Here is a 26,509-nt window from a genome sequence, read left to right as displayed (position 1 = left end):
CGCACTCTGCACTGTAGGAAATTGATCGATAAGGCAACGTGGAAAAAGCAAACGAGGGCTGTAAGTTGCTCCGAGTGCAAGCACGGTGTGAAATATAAGGCTGCATTCTGTGGGGATTTACAGGCACACAATGCACCTTTTAATGCTTCACTGACTCGCCCTGCTTGTGGAGATTTAGGCTGAAGAATTGTTTTTTTTGTTTTTTTGGGTTTTTTTTTTTTCTTTGGTTTTTTTTTCTGCTTTCCACATCCAAATTAAACCAAAGAGTTGAAATCATTCAAAAAAATAAAATAAAATAAAATAAAATAAAAAGGCCCTCGTCATTTATTATCCAGCCGTGCTGAGCCATGCATTGATAAAAATGCTGTGTACCGTGTAAATCTTAGAAAACAGGTTATTTTTCTTATTAGCGCAGCAGCAAAATTAATTTCCAATACATCCAAACTTTTTTTTAAAATTATTATTAATGATGAAATTGCCTCTGCTTGTGATAAATGTCTCTGGGAACTTTACAACATAACATTTTGACAGTGTTTCTCCCGTTTCTTGCCGCAGTGCACGGTCTATCCGCCAGCTCTCAGGACTCGGCCAAGTCCCCGGAGCCGTCTGCGGACGACGAATCGCCGGACAACGACAAGGAAACTTCGAGCAGCGGCGGCAGCGACTCCGGCAAGAAGCGGAAAAGGAGGGTGTTGTTTTCCAAGGCGCAGACCTACGAGCTGGAGCGCCGCTTCAGGCAGCAGAGGTACCTGTCCGCCCCGGAGAGGGAGCACCTGGCCAGCCTGATCCGCCTCACCCCGACCCAGGTGAAGATCTGGTTCCAGAACCACCGGTATAAGATGAAGAGAGCCCGGGCCGAGAAAGGTATGGAAGTGACCCATCTCCCTTCTCCCAGGCGGGTGGCCGTGCCCGTCTTAGTCAGGGATGGAAAGCCTTGTCACACTCTTAAAGCTCAGGACTTGGCGGCCACTTTTCAGGCCGGGATCCCCTTCTCGGCTTACAGTGCCCAGTCACTCCAACACATGCAGTATAACGCGCAGTACAGCGCCGCGGCCACGCCACAGTTCCCCACAGCACATCATTTGGTGCAAACGCAACAGTGGACTTGGTGAGAGAAATTATAGAGACTTGTCTTGGAGGCACGATAGGGAGTTTCACCACAAAGCAAAGAAAAAAAAAAAATAAAACACAAAAAACAAAAGACTTTTCATTTTTGCAGCTTGACTCATATATATACTACCATTTTTATTCGGGGCTCATGTGTGCGCCGTGTTTACATGTTTTCGTTAAGAGAACTGGGTCCAAACCTCTCCCTTATAGATTTTATTAAGAATGTCAATGCTCTTCTTGTGAATTTTTTTGTAAAGTATGTTGTGTGTTGGTTGTAGAGATGTTTTCCTCTCTTTTCTTTTGTCCCTTCGTGTTATTATCAGCACGTACGAACCACTTTATAATTATAGATATTTTAATTTCTTGCTTCTTTTATGGACCGAAAAAATATTTATGGCCATGAATAAACACTGGCAAACTTTTCAGCTATTTTCCTTTTGTTTTTATTTCCTGTAAATATTTTGTGGCAAATGTTTGCAGAACCTAGAGAACTTTCGGGGGCGTTAAACTGAAGATCGGCCTATATATATATATATATATATATATTTCCAAATTGAAAAAAAAAAAAAAAAAAAAAGAAAGAAAAAAATGAGGGAGTGTTTTTTGGCTAAACGTTATGACTGCCGTGTCAGATCACATGTGTAAATAACAGTGTAGCATCGCGGTGATGGCTAAATATCCTTAATTTTTTATAAGGATTTTTAAATAAAATGCTGTGTTTCTGAAAGAGGGTTTGGTTGATGTGAGTGTCCTATTCGATCTGATCATCTTTGAAGACACATCGCTAAACATCCGAATGAAAGGCGAGGAGCCAAACGCTAGATTATGGCAGAGAATGGAGCCTGACTATGGGAATAAATCTCCAGCGCACTTCACTCTCTTCTTTTTAGTCAAATTTAATCCGGGGAATATTTTTTTCTGAATCAGAACACCTCACTAATAAAGAGTCTAAAGTCACTTGTGAAATGGGACTAAAATCCACTTACTTAATATAAGAGGGCTTCTCCACATAAGAAGCTTTTGAGTCAAAAGCTCTCCTTTTGTCAGCGTCCCCAACCACTCCCGGCCCTGGGTGTTAAAGTGGAAGATTGTGGAGGGGGGGGAAAAATCGTTTAATGCAATAAATGTTTTGTTATCTTGTCCAGCGCTAAACTGCAAATAGAGCAGGAATAATCAGTGAGTCACCAGCAGCCTTCTTTGTTTAACCACGGCCAACCATCAGCTGAAATGCGCAGGCTCACAGGGGCTTTAACCGCCTAATAAAGTTATTTTTCACATGATCATATAACGTGTTGGCAGTGATGCCCCGCATTAAAATGCACTTTGCCCTATTAGGCACCATGTTCTTTAAGGTGGAACCAAAACAAGCACAATTGGCTCCCCAGTGATCCGCAGAGCGCACTGCGGATTATCTGACTCCAGTCAATATCTTGGGTAAATATGATAACCTAGTAGAAAAATCTATGCATTTTTGTTTGTCCCGGGACAAAAATCTCACAACAGATGTCAGAGTCGCCCCTATCATCACTGAACAAACAGCTAAATTGGGCAGATTTGCTAATTATTTACAGAATTGAGTCTCAAGGGGGCTACTGCTTTTGTGGGCGACGCAGACTCAATTTGTCCCTGACACAAAGGTTTTGTGTTTCACCACTGGTTGAGCTTGTAGGTCAAATAAATCAGCAACTTGCTCATAGCTTTCGTTATTATTATTATTTTTTTAATTTCTATTTTTTGTATTTGTAGACAAAGAGAGAGGAAATGAGAAATAAGTAGCGCTGCTTCCATTCTGACAATAACCGCTTATAGCTCTGTTATTATGGGAAAGTGATGTGGGGAGAAATATGATCTGATCCGCAGTGCGCGTTATGGAAATGATAAAGTGAAGTGATGAATGGCTGTGATAAAGGGCTGGCTCTGTGTGGCTGGGTTTTACTGAACTCTGGCTGATATCTTTCAAATCAATCTTAAGCCGAACATGTCTCAGAACAATAATAATTTAAAGGCTCATCAGTGAAAGAAAAATGTAGTCTTTTACGAGGCCAGGGCGTTTGCTCCATCTCTGTGATGGGGCGGTTTTTCTGACTCCATCATTGCATAATACAGTACACGAACACAACACAGACAAAAGGCCAGGCCTGGTTTTTGCAGGGTGTTAGAGGCGTGCATGTTAACGAGCAGCAGGGGTGAGGACGCAGACAGTGGAGATAGAGAGACTGACAGAGTTTCTTGGTGCTGTTCAGAGTCAGGGAGATGTATCCTTGGGCTTTTTGTCCTGCCTGTCACTTGGTGCCATTGTGATCTTTGCTGCACACGTTGTATCCCATATGGGCAGCTGGGCTCGGACAAGGAGAAAAGGATCTCTCACAAACCCCAATTTGTATCAAGCCTTCAAATAAAGCATTGTTGTCTCTCAAAGAAAAACGAATTAAAAATTCGTGCTATATCTATTCTGGTCAAAAAAGAAGCCCCATTCACAGATAACAGGGAGTCCTTCTTCCTTGATAGAGCTATGCCAACAACAGCCCTCTCATTTCTCTTTTCCCTCTATCCCACCATTCTCCAAAGTGAAAGGCTGATTATTGTCTGTCCCAAAAAGTGGCTCGTCCCAGCGCAAAAACTATTTTTAATTCCAGACAGTGTTCTTCCTTGTTTGCTTTGAGTCCCACTGGAAACGGCGTAGGCCTGTTTCTAAAAGAGACGCATGGAAAAATATCTGACACGGTTCGCCCCCATTACGAGTCCGTTTTAAGGACTTCCGTGTCAGGTGTAAAACTGGACCCCACACACACACACACACACACACACACACACACACACACACACACACACACACACACACACTGCTCCAACTGAAAACTGGATTTCACAAACACTTTTCCAAGATTTGAAGCCAACATGTAGTGTTGTTAAGTTCTGGCGCTTTTCATGCTGGTAGCAATTACAGAAATATGCAAATAGCACCACTGATTAATCTAAGAGGTAAATGTTGAAGCTGCTGTTTGCATCCTAATTTTACTGGAGGAGATGTTGCAGGATGCGAATATTTTTTCCATGGGAACCAAAACTGAGGATATTGGCAGATGTTTATTGGACTAACGCGCCGAGATTCACTGCCTGTTGGAAAGACTGATCGCATGAAGCGTTGCCTGTATTTCCAAACATTACATTTTATTCTACGTTTATATTTCTATACTTTATTTTTGAAATATTTTCTGATTATACATTTAACATTTTCCCCCTTAAAGAAATCTGGATCTGAACCATGCTGAGCCTGTGCACCTGCAGATTTCTGGTAGAGTTAAAACACATTGATCTGTGCATCAGTCTTGCTGTGTCCCAGAACTGAAGCCAAAATAAATAAATAAAAAAGTGGGAGCTGTGTGAAAGCCTCTGTGGTAAACTTTTACGGCTGCACCCCTGTATTGTCATTAACGTAGCAGAAAATTACACCGCCTCTCCACCAGCTCAGCAACAGGGTCAGATTTATCGGGAAATTGCTTATGGCTGCTTGAAGGGATAAAGCAGTGCGACATTAAAACAAGCATCTTGGCGCGCAGCGTAGCTCAACCTGCGTGGATAACAATATTATATACCTTGGAACACAATACTTGAGGAAATGTGCACTTGGGACACCATGGATCTTCGTCATCCGGCCCATTTGAACCTCGACATGAATCATTTTTCTATCGTGCACATCGCCAAATAAACGAGGATTTCAAAGCTATAATAGGCGGTGCTTTTCATTTAAAGGAAGCTATCTGGGTTTTATTGCCTTAAAGGAGATCCAGATTAGATTCGCCACAGTGTCGATATTAGAGAGAGAGAGAGAGAGAGAGAGAGAGGGAGAGAGAGGGAGAGTGATGGAGGGAGGGAGAGGCAGAGGAGAGATAGTTGCGCTGAGCTGCCACAAGATGGAAGCAGAGGTCTGTAGTTGGCGTCATGCAGCTTCTACCTGCAAATGTCCAACAGTCCCAACTTCATGTGGTTCTTCCAGAAACACATTACTGCAGCAGAATCATCCCCCGGCTCCTGAAAACGGACCTTTCTTTTCCCTCTTTAATGAACAGACAAACCGGCGAACCTGACGGTCTTTTTAAGTGCATGATTGCGGTTTGTGACATTGTTATGGATCTTGAGAGCATAATCATGTTGCTCTTGAAAACAAACTAGCCTCAACGTAAACAGTCAATTAGCTGTGGTTCCATTTCAAAGACAGACAGAGAGAGAGAGAGAGAGAGAGAGAGAGAGAGACTGGGTATATCCACGGTGTGGCGCAATAGGATAGAGGGATAAATATGGTGCATATTAATTCACTTCAGTGGAAGTGAACAATGGAGCTGAAGTGAGGTTTTCCAAGGAAAGTCTTAACTCAGTCAGTGTCCTTCACAACAAAGAAGACTGTGAGTTAAATGTCCTCAGCAATATGAAAAACTGAGCAAGTCTCACTGATATTTCTCCACTGAAACTGATCAAAGAAAAGAAACGGCTTATTTAAAAAAATAAAAAATAAAATAAAAATGACAGTAAATATCCCCCTATTAACAAGGACAAACAGCAGGTCTGTGCCACCAACGATCATATCTGCCCCCCAGAATCTACTGACGTGTGTCATTGAAATGTCTGTCACGTCCTGCAGTTTTGTAGACTTACCTCCCAGGCTGTAAAGTGCCTGAGCACCATCATCGATCATGCAGAGAGGAAGTATGCAAAGCACTTGCAAAATGGGTCAAATGACGTCAAAATGAAAGGCTACCATCCCTACGCACCTGCTCAGTGCAGCATCAGTGAGCTTGCACCTGTAGGGGGCCTCATTGGGTTGGAAAGATGCACCAGCAGGGGGTGGAGGGATGCGGATGGAAGAGGGGGTGAGGAAAGAGGAAGAGGAGTGTTGATCTGCAAGAGATCTGACCACTTTCATAAGGACGGCGTGTGCTGGTGGGAAATAGAGAGAAGGAACAAACAGTTTGCAACAACATCACTGTGGATGCAGCAGCACAATTATATCCAGATGATGTTTTGAATTAGGTGTTCACTCTTTTTGTGGAAGGACAAAGATGGACATGGAAAAGTATCATCTCAAATTGATTACCAATTAATTAATTATCAGCAATGTGTGAGTGTCTGTGTGTGTGCGTGTATGTGTGTGTATGTGTGTGCGCGCAAATCCACACAGTTTTTAACTCAGTGGCACACACTGTCTGCAGAGCAACTATCGTTCAGATCAGCCTCCCGTCTGCTTGAGGAGAACCTGGTGAGCTGACTGACACAAACACACAGGTGTCTGTGGGCTGAACAGGGAAGAACCAGAAGAGCTGCAGCTTGACGACTGTTTTCGGTGGAGCTGAAGTCAAAAGGAAGAAAAAAACAAATAAAGATCCCTGCAGCATCGTTGAGCATCTCCAAATTCTGTCACGCTGTCTTCATCTATAGCATGAGTTACAAAATCTTTTAGTCACCTTCCCTTTAAACTGTAATTCAAAAGTAAAGATTCAGAATTTGTGTTGGGGTAAATACAGAAAATCTAGGTACGAAATGTTAAATCTTTTTATACCATGACAAATGAGGAAATAAATTCATCAAAAGCATTCCATTGTGTCGTCCAAATGCATTCACAATTTGTAGATTGCTTATTGCACATGTTTAATTGGTGGAATAATTGCTCTCTAATAAACTCCTCTATCTGCTCACAGTTTATGTCCTTGTCTGTCAGGATCCTATACAAAAATTCCCTGCTGTTCATTTGTCAGTTTAGTTTGAACTGAGTTGATTGGGGAAAAAATATATTGGTAAACGAGAAGACAAAATTTAGTGTGTGAAATTGAAAGGAGAAGAATTAGTTGAGCAGTAAAACTGTGAACTATTGCATCATGCAGTATAGGATACCTCATATTTTACATCTGTATGACATGTATCATTTGAATCACTTTCATGTATCCAGCAAATAAACATCCTGACAATATAGTTTGATTTGCTTCACAATTTGCTCTGCAGCTACTGAGTCTTAGGTGCATGACTCCTGCTTTTAGCTCCCTTTCCTTATCAGCTGTGTACAATGTTGTTCTTTCACACGCTTGAAAACATGGCTGAGTGGAAATGTAGAACCCATTTGCTTAAGTGTCCTTGTCTCTGTGTAAGGTCATTCTCACAAACTTTCACTTGTTGGGAGTGTAAGTATTTGTCGGGGCACTTTTGGCTCTCTTTTTTTCTTCTTCCGTACCGGGCTCTGATGAGAGCTAAGGCAGGACTGAGTCTCACACTCCGACAAAAAAAAATCCACTGTGACATTTTTCTGTGAGACCTACCAGAGTCAGTCAACTAGATCTTGTGGGTGCTTCACAGTGAAATACATGGATGTGTATTTCACTCTCGCTTCCTCAGACAAGACCAGACATGCAGCAGTGTTTTTGCTACGGGAGACGCTGATGGTGCAGTTCTTAAATTGTAGCACTAGTAGGCCTGGGTTTGAAGTGCTGCAGCTGACCAGCAGCCAGTTTGGAGTCATCTTTGTGAAAAAGAAGTGAGTGTCAAGGTCCTTGACTTTGCTAAATGTTGAGATTAGGAAAACAGCAGGGTCTGCCGAGACACACGGAGACTGTCAGGAAGATGTGGTAGACAGCTCAGACAAGGAAGATTTCTTTTTTTTTACACCGTCTGTTTACAAATACTCCCAGAGTCCATGTAAAAATGTATCATCTGTATGATGAATCAAATAAAGGACTAAAAAAAAAATCATACTGCCTTTATGTTTTGGTCATTATTTCTAAGGAGCAGGATAATAATCTACAGAAGGTCATAATAAAGGGATAAAACACATTATAATATACTTATCGTTTGGACAGTGAGGTGTAAGAAACAGAGAGAGTAGATGTCATAACTACAGGCAAAACAGTCATTTTTAAGTATCCATCATTAACTTATATTCTGACAGTGGTTGAACCATCTGTTTCTCCGAGAGTCGGTGACAAAGGAAAGCAGCCACTGAAAAAAAAGGTTGAGAGCTATTCATAACTGAAAGTGTCACAAGAAAAAGTGTTTTAACCAGCTTCCTCCTGCTCTCCCTGGTGTATAAAACTCTATACACATGTAACCACTCAGCCATCACTTTTGAAGCCGGTTTAATAAGCAAGATGCAAAGGTAGAGAAGGACAGATATGGTGACTATAAATTATTTGTATATTATCACCTGTGAGGTCAATTGAGATTCTCAACTTTCTCCTTTACGTTTTGAAAACTGTGTTATTCTAATAAGGTTAGGTTCACTGACACTTTACAGTACAATGCTGCCTGACAATGTGTGGAGAGCTTCACAATATTTCATCACAACAGCTCGTGCTTTCAGATCAATGTCAACATAAAAGGAAGGTTTAAACCAGCTCCTGAGAGAAACTTGCTTCAGTTGGTTTCGACTGGTTTAGTTTGAAGTTGCAGTGTTGACAGTGCAACTTGGGTTTCTCACACACTCCTGTGGTCAGCAAACGCACCAGGTCATACTGAGGCTGAGAGGCTGATACTGAGACTTTCACACCTGGTGACCTTTTACTGTAAAGTCATATTTATTACAGACATCTGAGGTGTTCAGGACACTGTTTGTAACAAACTAAACAGTGATGGACAAGTAAAGAAATGACCCATGCTAATTCAACATTCACCTCTTTCTGTTCAATATGAGATTTGTGCCATTTCAGTCTTAATTTAGAGCAGACGCTCTACATTTTAATGATGCTGTGCAGTTCAACTAAATTAAACTAAACTCGGGAGAACAAACAGCACCAATACACAAACATGTGTTTTCATCCCCATCAATTTATGAACCAGAGATCAGAGATATTAATGTCATTTCATGTTAAAATAATTAATGGCAAATTGATTCCCCTTTATATTATTTAGTGAATTTCTGCTGCTCAAAAAAAAAAAAAGAAAGTTAAATATACACATGACAAACATGTCACGTGCCCAAACACAATGCTCATGTATTTCATTTAAAGATATACGGTAGATATTGTAGTTCATTTAAATTGATGGGCTTGTGAACATTTTCTGTCTCTCGCAGGTAACTTTAAACCCACTGTGCATGATAATTAATATTTAAATATCTTTCATCTGTGGGTTCTTCTATTAAAAGTTGTGCTTCTGTGTTATGATATGCAAATTGCCATATGGTCTTATTTCCTTTTGTCTTCTCTTTCTCAATGTTCCACCGTAGGACTTGAATTGTCTTGTATAATACCCACAGTCCGCTGCAGTCAGGTGGGCTGGATGGGGGACAGCGCCAACAATCAGGTTCCCAGAGTTGAGTGTTTATGCCTTTCACTAAATGGATTGTCTCACCTTCTTCAGAGGATGAACATGAGGTGCTTGAGATGCCAGCACTGCAAATGGATCCTGGGGCTTTGAGCCTGACAGCGACCATGCCGTCATCTGTTTCAGACATGCTTCAATCAGCACGCGTGATGATCAAAGAGCAGCAACATGGCCACATTGTGTTTTACCAATTCAAGTTGCCTAATTAACTTCCTGTTTAAAGAGGATGTAAAATATGTGTAGCAAGTTGTGCCCATCATGTGTTTGTGCACTTGTACCGTGTGGTGAATTTGTAATGTGGATGTTAATTAAATAAAAAGCTTCTCTATGTTGTTTCTTTTTTTTTTTGTAGACTTGCTTTGCTGAATGAATGAACAAGAAAACATGAATAGCTGCAGTATTTCAATATCACCAATCAATGCACTGTCTGCCTTTATTGTATCGTGTATCACAGCCTTTATGGTTCCTTCAGTCTTTATGGTCCTTGTGATGCATGAGACTGAAGCAATAACCTTCAACTTGTTTATCTTCCACAATCACAGTCAGATCCCGTCTGACATTGTGTTTTACCAATTCAAGTTGCCTAATTAACTTCCTGTTTAAAGAGGATGTAAAATATGTGTAGCAAGTTGTGCCCATCATGTGTTTGTGCACTTGTACCGTGTGGTGAATTTGTAATGTTAATTAAATAAAAAGCTTCTCTATGTTGTTTCTTTTTTTTTTTGTAGACTTGCTTTGCTGAATGAATGAACAAGAAAACATGAATAGCTGCAGTATTTCAATATCACCAATCAATGCACTGTCTGCCTTTATTGTATCGTGTATCACAGCCTTTATGGTTCCTTCAGTCTTTATGGTCCTTGTGATGCATGAGACTGAAGCAATAACCTTCAACTTGTTTATCTTCCACAATCACAGTCAGATCCCGTCTGCCGGCCATGTTTTCATCTGCACAAAGGCAGTGCAGTCGCACAAACAACCTCCAATCAGCCCACTGTCTTTTGTGATTGTTTAGCATTCTATCCCAAAGGATGAAATGAACTCATAGGAAGCTAAAGAAATAGTCTCAGATGCTGTAATAATAATTTCATTTCATTTCATTTAATAATTTGTCTGATCAGCTGAGCAAAACACATATGTATCAGAGCCTAGCTGATATCCATGCATATTATTTCCGAAGTACACCTGAGCAAGGTACAAGAACCCATTCTAATAATAGGCTATCGATAGAAGGATGTGCAGTGACTGCTTTTATTTCTTCATGTCTTGACTATTGTAACTCAGTTTATGTGGGAGTCACATGGTCGTCTCTCCTTTAGCCACAGTTAGTGCAGAATGCAGCAGCGAGGCTCCTCACAAGCACCGAGAACAGTGTCAAAGCCTTGAATCAAATGCAAAAGATGTTCTTTTCAATGCGCTTTTCAAATTTGCCTGGTTTGACACCAGTTTCTGTTCATGACATCCTCAGCCCCCACTCAACCTCCAGGCCCCTGGGCTCCTCTGTCCAGTCGCTCCTCTCTGTGACCCCAGTTAAAATCAGGGATTGGAACAGTTTGCTTTACTTTACTTTACTTAACTCCCAGGTCTTCATCTGCATTTTTTATATCCATTCTTATCCCCAACATTTTACTTCAGCTTAATATAAACACTCAAACCTGTACATATTGATACATGATTATTATATTATATGTCATATGTTTTTGTGTGTACCACACTTTCTCTATTGTATGTATTTGTAACTTCTCTGTACAGTAACCTAATCACAGGTTGTTGTTTTTAAATGTACTCTGTAAATAAAACTGATTACAGTTGTTCAATAAAATATACATGTCATCATAGCAGTAATTGCATCATTGTGTATTTGGGGATTTATAAAAAAAGCCGCTACATCACAACTTATACCTCAAGACACGTTCATCAAGAAAAAGGAATTTAACATTACAGAACATAATTACCAGAGGCTCCAGATATATTCATATAATAACATAAACAAGTTGTATATAATATATCTGCACAAGTGCTGTACTTGATAATATTGTGAGACTGTTACTCTTTCCATGTGGAAATACTGTTGTAGTTTTAAATACTCACCAGTATACACTGTATGGTGGGTAAATGTTTGGAGTCCGGTGCCTTCCACCAAACAGTAGCTATGCTGATTCACCATGACACCGCAGACATCTATTCACCTGTATTACCTGAGGTGCACACATGTCAAAAACAAACAAATCATGTTCAAGTTTCATACTTCAAATCTGCAACACATGTGTCATCATGTCTGACGTTTACAGTATGATAAACAGGAAGTCCAGAGAAAGTCACCGTGTGGGAATCATAGAGACGAATGTAGTGCAAGTTTAGAAAATGAAGAATAGTGGTGGGTGTATGAGACATCAGTGGAACCAGATGCATTTTTCCCTTTTAAACTAATTACAAAAAAGTATATGAGTGTGGAGGTGAAACAATTTTATTAAATACAAAAGGGATATTATTGTGAAAGCACAGTTACTTTAGGACATTAATTTTGAAGCATGCAATGGAACTGGGCCAGTTATCAGTGAGAGATGTAACATCATGAGCAGATCAAATCCCTGGAAGAGCTGGGAACACCTGACAAAGGAAGCTCAGAGTCCTCTCCCTCAATATTTTCTACTGAGGTGCTCTTCAGCAAGTCACTTATGTCTATCTATCCTTAATGTCCAGCAGCAGAGGTCTGTGGTCATATGCAGTGCACAGCTCAGAGGCACAAGTCTCACCTCTCCACTGCTTGGATGTGAACTAAATTATTGCTGAGATACTACTAATATCCGATATGGAATAAAAGTGCTACAGATATTTTTATGGCGTTATAACTATAAGAGTTTTTTTTGTTTTGTTTTTTTTAGACTAAAATTCATACAATTTAGTCTTTAATAAAGTTTACCAGCAACTTTGTGCCAGTGTAAAACAAGACCTTATAAATAGTTTGCACATTAAAGAATAAGTTCATTTTTTAAAATTATTTTATTTATTCTATTCTATTTTTATTTTTTTCTAATATTCATTTTTAATAATCAGGTGTCCATATGAACACTGAAACACTGTTTTTTTGCTTGCTGTAATCATTCCTCCCATTCAGCCTGGCCACTGAAAGATCCTTATCTAATGCACTTTCAAGTACAGGAAGTGATGGGGAACAAAAATCCACAGTCCACGTTTGTGCAAAAATACTTTCCGAAGTTTATTTGAGGATTGCATGAGACTTCAGTGTGTGGGCACCTGACTGCTGTTTCGGGACAAACATGAAAATTGGTGAACCTGACCCTTTAATATACACAGCACATCATTTCTGCATTTCTCCTCTATATCTGAATCACGTGGAGCTACACATACAGTGGTCTGAACTGCATGTTGTGAGATGGACCTTGAACACATCACTTGCAGGCTGTTTGTTAGACCTCAGTGCTTTTATGGTTGATGATGATACGTGTGATATTTTGTTTGGTATGAGCGTAGACGGATGATCTCTGTAGCGCAGCAGAACACATCATCAGCGTTCTCGAGGCATCGTTTGAGCACCGACTTCTCCTTTCAAGCACACTACACTCCATGTTGCACATTTCACAGCAGACTTTTTGACTTGTCATTGTAGGGAAAGCACAGCTGTTACTAACAACATTAACAGTGGCCATGACAGTGACCCAGCATGCACTGTACATACAGTTCATACACACATCAAAGTGTCCCTCCATGAAAAAGGCCTAATATTGTCTATTAGGACCACAAAGCAAAAGGACATGATCCGCTTGTACAAAGAACCGGTATCTAGATGTTTTTCCTTTTGCACATTATGAGCATTAAATATGGTAATATTCCTGAATAATGCTGCATTAGTAGATTAAACATTTAAATTAATCCTTTTATTGCATGAATATTAAACTGAAACTCTTTAATCAAGTTGCATCATTGCAAAAAAGCTGCAGGGAGAAATTACTGTTGTTTTACAGTGTATTTTGAGAAAGAAAGATTTATAGTTTCAACAGTTTTTTTTAAACAACTGGGTATGTATCCATGAAGTGTATTTGGATAATGCTGCAGTGTATAAAATGTCCTGCACTAACAAGCATCAGTAAATCAAATAAAAGCTGTGAGAGGTGAGCAGAGGCAGAAGGCTAAAGGAGGTTTTGTGTGTTTTCCCGTTGACTGAGCAGCAGTCGTCGGAGTGCAGGAATCTTTTCCTGGCTCCTGCACACATGGCTGGAGGGACGAGAGAGGAGGAACAGTCTGCAGCGTTTTAGCACACAATTTCATGATGGTTTCAGAGAAGAGGCCAGCCAAGCATTTCAAGTGGCGGAGCAGCGAGAGGGCAGCATTGTAGAGGAGAGCAGGTAGTGTAATGATCAGGTAGACAAGATGACATCAAGCGTCCTCAGGGATGGCCAGGCACAGAGAGCTGACACCCTTCCAGAGAAAAAGAACCACTGACACAGGACGAGACAAAACCAACAAACAAAAGAGCCATTAGCCTCAGGCAGACTTGTTATTACTGTACAGCAGCACAAAGAGATTTAAACACTGTAGACAAATCATGAAACATGTTGACCTGTGTATAATGCTTGTGAGCGTTCGCATTTCTCTGCAGTCAGTGTGTAACAACAACAGGGACAAATGGATTAAGAATACTGTATCATCGGCATCACTTTTTATTTACATTTTACTTCCACTTCCTCCAATTCCCAAGATTCCCAGGTCTAGAGAAGAGGAGGTATGGGAACAGCGGGATGTGTAAAAGTGCATAACACACACAGTAAATAATGAATCACCTTCTATTGCAAATATATTGTCACAGATCTGATAGTGAGCACAAAGGTGAGAGAATGTGTGAAGGTTTAAAACATTACAGTATTTATCTTAGTATATGTTCAAACAGAATAGAATTTGCATGCTTAAATAAATTACAGTTTACGACAGATTTTAATACTGCATGTGTTTGTGCAGTTAAGATTGTATGATAATTGTAATATTTCATGATCTTGTGTAGACATAGAAAACATGTCGGCTTTAGAAAGTAAATTAATAACAATGCAGTGAAGAAAGGATGTGGACTAAAATAAAGGAATAAGACAATTAACTCAGCACTTACATGAATGAAGCTGAACTGCATGTGTCAATTTTTTGTTTTAATTTCTATATTATACCTTCCTTCATTGAGAATTTATTCTGTTACAGTACACCATCAGAAGTCTACCAGGTGTGATAACTGACCTGCAACATGCCATTCTCCTTTTATTTAAAGACAACCCTAAAACCCTCTCAAAGCAGCGCGATGAGGGAAATGGTATGTGTTGTGTTCTTGGTCTCAAAAAAAAAAAAAAAAAAAAACCAAGAAAAAAAGCTTGAAGCATAAAATGTCAGACTTCAGTGTTTTTGAGCATCTTACAGAAATTTTGAATTTTAAAACTTCTTTTTTCATTCATATGATTTGATTAACTTGTTATGTAGCCTAATGTATATATATATATATATGTTTTTTTACTATAGCTTTGAATAAAAAGATATTTATGCACACAATATATCAAATAATAAAATTAGCTTGATTATAGCAACAACAAAAAACTGATGACGGCTCTTAATCTCACCTCATAATGCTTTAATTTTAGGTTTTGATGTCCTCTTTAAGCCATAATTTAATATAGCTTAATTTAACACTAGCCTTTTTCCTTGACACTTGAACACATCATTCTCTAAATTAAATTCAATCTGCCACACACACCAGTTCTCTGTTTAAATGAGCCTCTTGTGTCTCAGGACAGTGTTTTTCTTATCGTGCATTTCACTCTGATGTCCATATTCTCATGAAACACAGAGAAAGTCATCAGGAAAAACATAATGCACAGACAGTGCAGTTATTATCAAGCCTTCAGGCATTAGAGACTTTAACTTTTTTCTTGCTGTAGTTCCTCAGACAGCCACCAAAGAAATACTGAAATTGAAATTTAGCACTAGCTTTTGTCTCAAATTATGTAACAAATAACAACTGTGTTGTGTATGGATGTTGTTATTAGAGAAAGCTGCACAGTGTCATCTGAACAGGCCACATAATGTATCAGCTTTATGTTACATTTTGAATTTTTACACAGAATTACTCCTTTAGCTATGAGCTATCACTGAGGCCATCTATCATTATATTAACAGCTGTCATATAAGGCCTAGTTCCTTCTGGAGGAAAGTGCCCATACTTTTCATTATGATGCGTTTCCTTGGGAATAAATTCAGCCTGTTAAGTGAATTTATTATTGTTGCTAAAAAAAAAAAACCAAAACAGTTTGGTAACAACAGTCATTTGACTGAGAGGTTGGTTGTTTGAGGTTGGTTGTTCCAATAAACAAAGTCAACATGGGAGAAAAAAAACTCAAGAACAAATACTTTTATGTATAATCTTGGTCAACCTATCTGGGTCAACAATGAATTTAAGACACCAAACTGATTTTCCAAATACAAATAATCCATTTATAAATGATGATGATGATGCTTTGTTGTTATTATTGCTGTTCTTTGCTTGGTTTGTGCTTGTTTGTTTTTTCAGCAAGAAGGAAAAAGATGAAAAGGACCATGAAAAGGAAAATAATACATAAAAAAAATATATATAATATGGAGAAAAAAAAGTTGTGAGCCGACTGTTTCTACAAAATAATAATGGGATTCAACTACAAAAAATGTATTATACAAAATACTTCATATCAATAATATTTTGTTTGTTTTTTGACGGGGCAAATATGACTTCACACTATATGAGGTGGCAAAGACTTAATATTGAATTAAACACACAAATAAATGACCATTTCTAAAGAAAACTTTGTCACATGCACACAGTATCAAAATCCTACAATATACAAAACAATTGTAATATGGACACATTTGTAAAATGATGTCAAACTAAATAATATAAACTTTATCTTTCTGGTGCCATTCTGTTATTATAATTCTGTGGGTAATACTTTACTCTCAGAGGACCCAGTTTGAGTGGCACTCCCCTTCGGCACGAAGCAGTTGGTTTAAGCAGCGTTCAGTTTCTGGAAAGAAAACGAGTAGAAATGAAAACATTACACTGAGCACTGAAAACAGGCTTTGATTTCATGCTCCAAATTGTAGCATGTGGTGTGTGCTCGTATCTGTCAGGATCAATACATTCAGAGTTTGAAGTGATGTGTTTATGTGGATTCATCTAAATAATGGTAGGCTATCAGGTGGCCTACTGGGTAAAAGCATCGCAAAGTGGGGACAAACATACAGGTAAAATTTGCTGCATTTTTATGCAGCTTCTGTTCACATTTCCATTGCTGAGCTGTGAAGCCTTTTAAAAAAGTTTCCGTCTCCACGTACAGCACTCGAAGTGCTTTGAAACTTTTCATTAGAAGATGCATCTCTTGACTGTTAACGTGAAAACAAGCCAAATAAATGAATTCGTGTGTAAATGGACATCAGGAAACACTTGATACAGATTGCAGCTCTTTGCATGCATTTCAGGTGTAAAACAGCATCTGATCATTATTATTATTATTATTATTTCCTTTGGCACATCTGAAACATCTGAACAGTGCCAGGCTTTGCTCCAAAATAATGGTAAGAAAAAATACATTAATAATAATGAAATAACATAAAATGAAAGTACACACACACACACACACACTCAATGCAAATTTCTAAAAAAAGGCAGCTTGCTTTGTGACCAGCCTAAAAAGCCCAGATGTAAGTCAACTTTTTTACAGTTATATTTGATATGAACCTATAACCTACATAATAAAGTCCTGGTTGTTTAGTAAAACACACAGACACACACAATCTACTCCGTGTAATGCAAATAAAGTTAAAAAAAAACAAAAAAAACAACTCAAAATAAATGGCAAAACACACCATTGCTAACCATTTAACAGTCCTTATGTTGCTAGAGAGCAGTGACTGCAAGAAAAAAAACATCAGTTCTTTTTTATAATTCCAAGATACCTGCCACTACTTGAACACGTGTGTTTTCTGCAGTGAACTGAACCACATGTTGTTACATAAAACATACAAAGTGATCATTTCAGGACATGTCATCAAACAGACCTCACCTTATCACAACAACTGGCTGCCAGGGGCAACTAGACAAAGAAAAATTGGCACAGACATTTTGCCATATGAGTAACTGGGTGACAAGGCTAGAGTGAGCCGCGGTTGAGTCACAGCCACAGTCTATAACAGCTTTGTTTACCTGCCCTTACTGCTGCCACAATTAATGCAGCAGAGAAGTGGACGAACCAGGTACCCTTGGAACCAAGCGCCCCGTCCAAGTACACTATCGGCTTTGTTCTGCCATGCATTTGGTAATCTGCACTGCTCTGCTGCTGTGCTTTTTAATTGTTGTTACAAAAGAGAGCAGCTATGCTAAAATGTTTCCACTCAAAGCAATGCAGAGGACTCACAGAACCCCGTGCACCTAAAATTCAGGAAACTAAACCTGGAAGAGTAGAATTTGGTGGAGTTTGTGTTTCTCTAAATCCACTTCATGTGACAGGCTATATAAATACACTGTTAATCTATTAGTGTATATGTATTTAGTTTAGTATTCATCTATTTGATGCATGATTATAAGATGAATTCTGAGACTAATTACCATATAAGAACTGATCACATCAATGTTTATTACAGAGACTTATTCACCTACTTCACAGGGTGTATTTGAGTTCTAGGTTAGAGAAAAAAAATAAAGGACGTAAAGGTGAAGATGTATGTGTGATTCTTGTGTCTAAGGTGGATCATCAGCCTCTGATGGAAAACGGAAATCATGATCAACATAGTGAAATTTCATAAGCCTGATGCCTGCACCTTGTGACGTAGATTATTTGACTTTAGAGGAACAGACTCCTTGTTTGCACTGGTTCAGAGACAGCTGATCAGTTTGTAGTGCACGGTCTATTGATCTGTGAAACAAAAAGAAATGACTCCTGCATCCTCTCACCAGTAAAAAGATTGAAAAAAATTTGGAGTGAATATCATCATTTATTGCCCTAATAAAAACTCAACAAGTTGTCTTATGTTCTAAACATTTCATCTACTTAATGGTCTTAATTGTCTTAATGGTTTTAATGGAGACTCATTTTTTGAATTGAATATAATATTGTAACAGTATATAAGATAGAATATTGAGATATGAGATAATCATTTCCAGAATGAGCAGATATCTGGTTTTCATATTGTTATCAACAGTTTTGAATCATGTTCTGTTGTAGTCAGTTACTGTCACAGAGCCCATCTTCTTCTTTGGTGTTTCATGGCCTTGGTTTGGTGGATTGAACACTCAGAAAACATTGTTTCTTTCAGATTACAGGGACAGGAATTTAACACAGTTCAACAGTGAGACTTTGGCTGCTTCAGGTAATTAAATGAGCTGTGTGCTAAACAGTAAAACTGTTTCCAGGGGGCAAAAAAAATCTATTTGCTGCATGTATGTAACATATCCAGAGAGGCTTACCACTGCCTCCAGCACAGCTCCCAGCGTCTGATTAGAGCCTTAACTGTAAAAGCAATAAACTAAATGAACTGGTGCACATTGTACCGTGAAACTTTAAGATTAACTTCCACGCTGTAATCCTATTACAGCATTTTGAATTCTTCTGCTCTCCATTTTCCCCAGCTGTCAGATTATGGTCAGCATCCCATAAAAGCCCATATTCTGTTTTTTGGCGCCCTATTAGCATCATTTCGTCCATCAAGCGACATTAATTGTGAATGAATGCAAACTCCTGCAGAAGAATACGGTCTTCAAGAGGCCTGTCACATACTTTCTCCACTTGGGAGGACCTTTAACCTACTTAGCTGAGGAACCGCACCGTTTCAAGTAGTGCAGCTGAAAGATATGCACCTGCCCGCTTTTTACTCTCACACTGCTTGGCGATTTAAGAGGAGAGAAAGTATTTGATCTAAATGGCACTACACTGCCTGCAGGTGTGGGATTTCCTCCACAAATTCCCTGACCAAGTCAGCCACAGGGCCGAGCGCGGCACAGATGCGGCTGCAGTCTGGGGCCAAGAAAACGATTCGTTTGTGGTGGTGCAAGATTTCCTTGCCAGTGAATGTTCAGAATCAGGTTTCCTTCCTTTTCTTCTTGCTCCACTAAACATTGAATAGACATTATTTGCGCGTAATAATCAATATTATTTGGATTGGTAATATCTAGGCTAAATAATATATAGATGAATATTTCAATAAACTGTAAGAAAAGACTTACACAGCCACAGACATGTTTGCTATCATCTTTCATTTCCAACGCTGATAAATCGCTTATTATTTGCTTTCGAAAAACATGCGTTTGAAAAATATTAAATTTTTTCTATTTGTAGAGTAAGAATAGACATATATTTAGGCTTCTGTTTAAATTTAGAGATAAGAATCACACGTACAGAGAGCAGTTTAGTGCGTAATCACACATTTTCGGAGCACATCAAACCAAGATTTGTACTTGTCTGTGTACCTCCTTCCTGAGAAGCATCACCAAGACGCATCTACTTTCTTGTAATGGGAGGCTGGTGCTGTGATAACAAATCCCCAGAAATCTAACAAGTGCACTGAGGCCCGAGACAAAGGAAAAAGCATGTTCACTGGTCGTGCGTAATTTACGCACGCAAAATTTAACCTGGATGGAGTCACCACGTCGCTTACACGTATAAAGTTTTGGGATAGCAGCAAACTCTCATTTATCATTTAATCTTTAACGTCGCACATTTTTCTCCCCCACTTTCCTACAAAAATCATACAAACTGTGAAGAGAAAAGCGAAGAGAAAACTGTGACCATTTCTGGATTCTTTTAAAATTTCTCTGGCTTTCTAGAGGAGGGGAGTTAAAAGTTAAGTTAACGATTTTGAGACTAAATAAATCCCCGTGTTTTTGCACTTTGTGCTCGGCCGGTGTGTGGCTGAGGTTGCAGGTCAGGACCCTGGCCCTTCAGCCGTCTCTCCACGTCTCTCAGGGTATTGAACTAGCAACGACGAGATGGAGAAAAGCACTCAAGTAACCTGGCGCTGTGCTCCATCTGCTGTGCTGGGCTGAGCTGAGGGGGGTGATGATATCGAAAAAAAGGTTATTTGTATGATATAGAAACTACCAAAATGAACTGCTCTTATGTGCTGGTTAACAACACACAAATGCTCCGATGAAAGCTTATGTATCTTATATAATAAAAAACACGTCATTGTGGAAACAGGGTCGGCACTGTTTATTTGAATACACCGATTCTGCATCTGAGTCTCAATTCCACAGTATGATTTAATCACTGATCACATTTTATTCAGTGACGTGACTCTTCATTCTTTTGTAATAGACTTCATTTTGTATGTTAGCAATTAAGTAATTATTGAAATATTTTTCTTCTATGCAGAAAGTGGAAGTTCAAAGAGCACAATTTAAAAAACCTAGAACAGTTACAACGCAAACTAGCACCGCTCCTCTGGGTAATTTTGGGAATAAAATACATTTTCCTTTCCCTTTCCATGTGTCTTCCCTGGGGCGGCAGTTGTCAGTGTGGGCTAATTTAAATTGTGTGACATTTATCATTGTGCCTTATCCCGTAAATACGCAACAACAAGCTATGTCCAATAATTCTGAGCATAAGCTGCAACAGATTTAGTTGGTTTTTTTTTAAATGTATTTTCTCTGTGAAAGCCTCAGATTTATAAACCAACCTTGGCACTGGCCTTCTTCCTCTTCTTCTTTGCTCCTTGGCGCGTCCGTTTATCCCGCTCCTGCTGCCATGGCCACATCATATTCACTGGCTGTAAAAGTTAACTTAGATTGACAACTACATTAATGTGAACAACATAAGCTCTTATAAGCGTTGCATGCAGCCAACCAGCTCCAGATTTTTATGGGATCCTAATGTGGAGGGTCTGTGGACCAGGGTCCTGCTCTCTGACTCAGTAATCCACAAGGTTGAGAGGTTTGCCTCATTTACATAATGTTAGAGGTCTGGGCCGAGGCCTACCTTTCTCTTCGCCCTGAAAAGACTCCATGCTGCCGCTGCCAAAAGAGTGGGAAAGGCGCACAGAAGTCTGGACAAGAATGGGAATATTTTCAGGTAGGAAATATTAATTTATCCTTAAAAAAATGAGTGAATTTTCTTAACAATTATATTTTTATTAGAACATTTTTTTTTTTACCAGAGCATTTAGTTTACACCCGTGAACCCGGTCCTTCCAAACAGCTTTTTATTTTTAGGATTCATGTTTTTTTTTTCAACTTCAGTGTCTTTCAGACAACTCCAGCTGACTTTGGAATACGCACGTAGTGTTTTGTTTTCCACAACAACATTAAAGTCGAGCCACTTCACTTTAAATCCGCTGCGGAGTCCAGGCATCTGAGGGAGGGTTGGGGTTGGGGTAGTGGGGGGAGAGAAGAAGAAGAAATTCGGCTACTGAAATATGCATAAGAACAATGATTTATTACAATCAGGCTATCAACTTAACCGGAGATTGGTGTTCTTGATATGTCGCTGTAATTGATGGCTGACCATGTCACATCTTCATTTGTTCAATTAAGGTAGGTAGCTACTTGCTGCCGGGCCATGCTAAATTACATTAGTGGCTCCATGCAGACACGAGTGCTTCCTTCCTCCAGTGAAGGAAGATGGGAACACATTTCACGTCTGGAAAATAACCTCGGAGCAGCACACCTGCTCCTGCTGTTGTTGCTGTTCTGCTGCGAGGTGTTGATTTTGATGGAAAACATAAACCAGAGCAAACAGCATCATCACCATCGTCATCATCATCACCATCATCATCTTGATTATGAGCGGCACAATAGACAGATTGAATTTATTTTGTCGGTAGTTACGAGCTATAGACTCAATCATGTCTTATAGATCCATAAATGGCACACGGTAGGCTATAATGGGAAGCTATATTAACTGGTATTCATTATTGCAATTTGTAGGACCCCTTTTCTCTGTTGACCCCCCACCCCCCCTTCTGCTGTGTCTCTCTTCCTCTGATTCTTCCCCTGGCGCCAGTCAGTTTGCTCAGAGATTACAATGTCAGGTCAAAACTGCAAAGTGTCATTAATGCATGTTGACCGGACTTTGAGGGTTTGAGGCTTTTAATATTGTCTCCCCATTGCATTAAGTCTAATTAAAACTAAGAAACCCAAGTGTGTCAAAAGTCATTTCTAAGTAATACAATATAAAATTGCCATTTCCTCTTTCCATCCTAAATTATTTGGAGTCAGAAAAAAGTGCAGCTGCTTGGAAAAGAGAAGCTCATGCCCTCCTCATGCTGATCATGAATGTTAGGTAGTGATATACTCACAGGTTGGAGCCCTACTGCCGTTCCCTCTCAGCATTTTGAGCTTATTTGGTCTTGTCCCTCTCTGCTGGGGCAAAATGATGCTTAAGAAGCATAAATAAGCTGGTCATACAACTTCATTGTGCCTCTTTGATGATACTCGGTGGCCCTTATGTCTGTTCAAAGTGCTCTCAAAGTTTCTAGAAAGAGTGGAATTCCCTCCTGACGCAAAATAGTCATATGTGGTCAGATCAGCTGATGTGCAGAACATAATGGGTAATTCTCACCTGTATATAGTTGTCAGAAAGGACAGAATCATAAATATGTGGCGTCGTTTTATTCATGTTTACGACTTTATGTAAAGCAAAGTGTATTTTTGTGAAGTATTTCCCTAAAATGTCAATGACTATTGTTTGCTGGTTTAGGAGTTTTGCTCCGCCCCCTGTGTTTGTCGTAAACCTGGCTCCTGGCTCCAATAAACCCGGGCTAAGAGCGCCCTGGGCTCGCCTCCTTCTCCAAGGCGATCAATAGGATCTCAGGCGCACTACAAGCACTCTCTTACGTAGACATCCACCAAGGAGAGAGCCGATACAACAACACGGTTGATCTGCTCAAACACAAAAATCTACCTGCTTTCTGAATCATGTCGTTGAGCCCAAAGCACACAACGCCTTTTTCAGTGACAGATATTTTGAGTCCAATCGAGGAGACCTACAAGAAGTTTAGTGGCATGGACGGCGCAGGAAACCTAACCTCTCCACTGGGAGCCTACCGACAGCCTCAGGTGTCTCAGACCGGCATGCAACAGCACTCCATGGGCCATAACGCCACCGTGGCCACCACTTACCACATGCCGCACACCGTCTCCCAGTTCTCCCACAGCGCAATGGGGGGATACTGCAATGGAAGCATTGGCAACATGGGAGACCTCCCGTCGTACCAGGAAAGCATGCGGAATAGTGCAGCAGCAACAGGGTGGTATAGCGCCAACCCGGATCCAAGATACTCCACAAGTAAGTTCTGTCCTCTATTTATTCACACTTTCCTGATTTTTTTTTTCTTTCTAAATAACAAAATAAAAATGGACATTTCAGGACTGACGGAGGGAAACGCACATGACTAAATATGTATACGCTTTTTAAAACCATTTTATTTGTACTCGGGACTTATGATAAAAAAGTTGATGTAAATAGTGAACATTATTTTACGAAATCTTTTATTTTAAAATTATTGTTTCTGACGGTTAAACTGAAAAGGAGATCATTCTTTCAAGTCTGGCTCGACTTTTTTTACCTTTGGCAAAAGTAAACATTTAAAAGCAAGCTCAAGATATTTATTATTATTAGCAAATTATTATTATCATTGTTATTATTAGCACATTATTATTATTATTATTATTATTATTATTATTATTATTATTATTACTATCATTAGCACATTATTATTATTATTGTTTGTTTAAAGCTGATGCTTTATAACTTTAATAATTAATTAACGCTGATAAAAGCCAATACTCCATAAAGACTACTTCAGGCGAAATAGTGTTCTCCTCTTCTGTTTATTGAACGTATGTATATGTATGTATATTTTTAAGTTTCTAGATTCATGGGACCTTCCACAGGTATGAACATGACCGGCATGGGCAGTCTCACAGGAATGGCGGACGCCACCAAATCCATGCCAGCTCTCCACGCTGCGCCCAGGAGGAAACGGCGCGTCCTGTTCTCGCAGGCTCAAGTCTACGAGCTGGAGAGGAGGTTTAAGCAGCAGAAATACCTGTCGGCGCCTGAGAGGGAGCACCTGGCCAGTATGATCCACCTGACGCCGACTCAGGTGAAGATCTGGTTTCAGAATCACCGGTACAAGATGAAGCGCCAGGCCAAGGACAAGGCAGCGCAGCAGCTGCAGCAGCAGCAGCAACAGGACGGTAACCTGTGCCAACAGCAGGCGCAGTCCCCGAGGCGCGTAGCCGTGCCAGTTCTGGTGAAGGACGGTAAACCGTGCCAGAACGGCTCCAACACGCCGACGCCGAACCAGCAACAGGTACAACAGAGCCAGCAACAAAGCCAACAACAGAACGGAGCAGGAGTCGTGCTCGCATCCTCGACCAGCAGCCTCACCCAGCATCAGAGCCAGCAGCAGGTGAACGCTTTGGAGCTGGAGGAGATGTCGCCCAGCCCCCCCTCACTGCACAGCCAGCTCAACATGGCCCAGATAGACACATCAGCTGTAGATTACACCAGTAACATGGTCAGCTCAAACCTCCTCTACGGCAGAACGTGGTAGGACCTAATACAGTACTGTCACTTTCCACTTTTTCTATGTGAACCTGCGGATGAGCCCATGCAAGAGCAATATATATATATATATATATATATATATATGTATGTATGTATGTATATATGTATATATATATGTGTGTGTGTGTGTGTGTGTATGTATATATATATATATATATATATATATATATATATATACACACACACACATACACACACACACACACACACACATATATATATATATATATATATATGATGTGTGAAGGCTGAAAATGGGGGCCCTTTGGTGTTGGAGGGGACAAGGCGCACCAGCTGATCAGGGCACATTTTCTTGACATCTCTGAGAGGAGAGTCTATTTTTGAACATTACAGAAATGGCTGCCCTTGAAAGCAATTATGTCGTTTCTGGACCTTTTGTAATCCATGTTTTGGACCTTCCTCATGATGTTTTAAACGTAGTCTATGTTGTTGAAACAAAAAGGAATGCTGCTTCACTTGAGTTTGGACTGGGGGGGGGGAGGTGGGATCAGGTTTGAAGTACACTAAGCCACCACTCCTTCTTTGCGGTGATAACCTGGTATTTTATCATATTAATATTGTAAACTAATGTATTCATTTAGACTTATTGAATAAAGTAGGGATTTGTATATTTGGCTAACACACAAGAATGCGTTTAACTGTACAATAATCGTTATTGCGTCCACTTTTATGTTTTCTTTATTCTTTTGTAAGTTAAAAAGGAACAAATGCGTGATGGCTGCTGTATATGTTTCAAAACCAAGTGAACGTTAACAATAAATAACTTGAAGTGTGAGAGCTATTCCTGAAGAAGTAATTTTTTTTAAAAGGGATCTGTTTTGGAGTGCATTTTCATTATGTTGTGATTGAGACCAAATTGAGGTCGATGAGGGAGCCAGCATTGTTCAGGTGACATTTTGGAGGGCTGCCTTTCATGGAGGATGTCTGCAAGACTCTAAGACCTGAATATCATTCTTTTCGAAATCACAAACACTTTTCCAGCTAGTTCGATATTTACATTAATTTATACATGAAAATATTTCCTTTTTTAACCAACTCTTTAAACGTATTGATCTTACTCTGTTTAATAGGCCCAGACCTTCGTTTTGCCGCAGAGTAATTGGTCAATTTTATTGTGAATGCGAGATTCCATAAAATACACAATTACAACTAATTAGTTTAATAAGGACTATATTATCTAAAGGAATGGACTACGTGCCTCGTATTATTATTATACTGCATTAAAGTAAATGTCTCTATAATTACAGGAATTATTATTATTATTATTATTATTATTATTATTATTATTATTATTATTATTATTATTATTATTATTATTATGCATAGGTCTCGGTCGTTTTGCGATATTATATATGTATCAAATTAAAGTTTTCAAACATCACTTTAGAATCAAATACAAATATTAAAAAATATGTCTACATTTCATTTTTTTATGATTTACGACCTTTAATTTAAATGTATGGCTTTTTACAAAAACTGGATCT

The 26,509-nt window shown here is 39.4% G+C and overlaps 2 protein-coding genes and 1 long non-coding RNA gene across 7 annotated transcripts in view; 2 read left to right on the top strand and 1 right to left on the bottom strand.

Annotated features, from left to right (window-relative positions):
* nkx2.2a (NK2 homeobox 2a) overlaps positions 1–9,915 on the top strand; it is a 16,033-nt gene extending 6,118 nt beyond the window's left edge. For 2 of the 4 annotated variants that reach the window (XM_071498745.1, XM_071498744.1), the window contains one exon: positions 532–6,802. In XM_071498745.1, the coding sequence (XP_071354846.1) occupies positions 532–1,112 (581 nt within the window). In that variant the 3' untranslated portion in view covers positions 1,113–6,802. Of the gene's footprint in view, positions 1–531; positions 6,803–9,316 lie in introns of those variants that run through there. The other 2 variants (XM_071498747.1, XM_071498746.1) reach the window with 2 other exon arrangements.
* A 1,998-nt stretch (positions 9,916–11,913) lies between these two features.
* LOC139633034 (uncharacterized) lies at positions 11,914–21,393 on the bottom strand. The gene is made up of 3 exons (XR_011693667.1): positions 21,112–21,393; positions 16,397–16,466; positions 11,914–13,874 (listed from the first exon to the last, which is right to left on the bottom strand). It is a non-coding gene; the product is annotated as an uncharacterized lncRNA (long non-coding RNA).
* A 1,783-nt stretch (positions 21,394–23,176) lies between these two features.
* Positions 23,177–25,800, top strand: nkx2.4a (NK2 homeobox 4a). 2 transcript variants are annotated; one of them, XM_071498983.1, is made up of 2 exons: positions 23,177–23,717; positions 24,299–25,800. In XM_071498983.1, the coding sequence occupies exons 1-2, from the start codon at positions 23,348–23,350 to the stop codon at positions 24,988–24,990; spliced, it is 1,062 nt and encodes a 353-aa protein (XP_071355084.1). In that variant the 5' UTR covers positions 23,177–23,347; the 3' UTR covers positions 24,991–25,800. The 2 variants fall into 2 exon arrangements, with proteins under 2 accessions (XP_071355084.1, XP_071355085.1); XM_071498984.1 differs by having other exon boundaries at positions 23,178–23,717; positions 24,326–25,800.
* The last annotated feature ends 709 nt before the right edge of the window (positions 25,801–26,509 follow it).

This window comes from Trachinotus anak, unplaced genomic scaffold, assembly GCF_046630095.1.
Source record: "Trachinotus anak isolate AG129_WGS33_773 ecotype Australia unplaced genomic scaffold, CSIRO_AGI_Tana_v1 ptg000015l, whole genome shotgun sequence".
Taxonomy (NCBI): Eukaryota; Metazoa; Chordata; class Actinopteri; order Carangiformes; family Carangidae; genus Trachinotus; species Trachinotus anak.
The sequence above is the reverse complement of the archived record's forward strand: the minus strand, read 5'-3'. Positions and strand labels throughout refer to the sequence as shown.

Coding starts and splice junctions, on each gene's coding strand:
- nkx2.4a (XM_071498983.1), top strand. CDS start 23,348: ATGTCGTTGAGCCCAAAGCACACAACGCCTTTTTCAGTGACAGATATT. Junction 23,718..24,298: donor GGATCCAAGATACTCCACAA/GTAAGTTCTGTC, acceptor TATATTTTTAAG/TTTCTAGATTCATGGGACCT.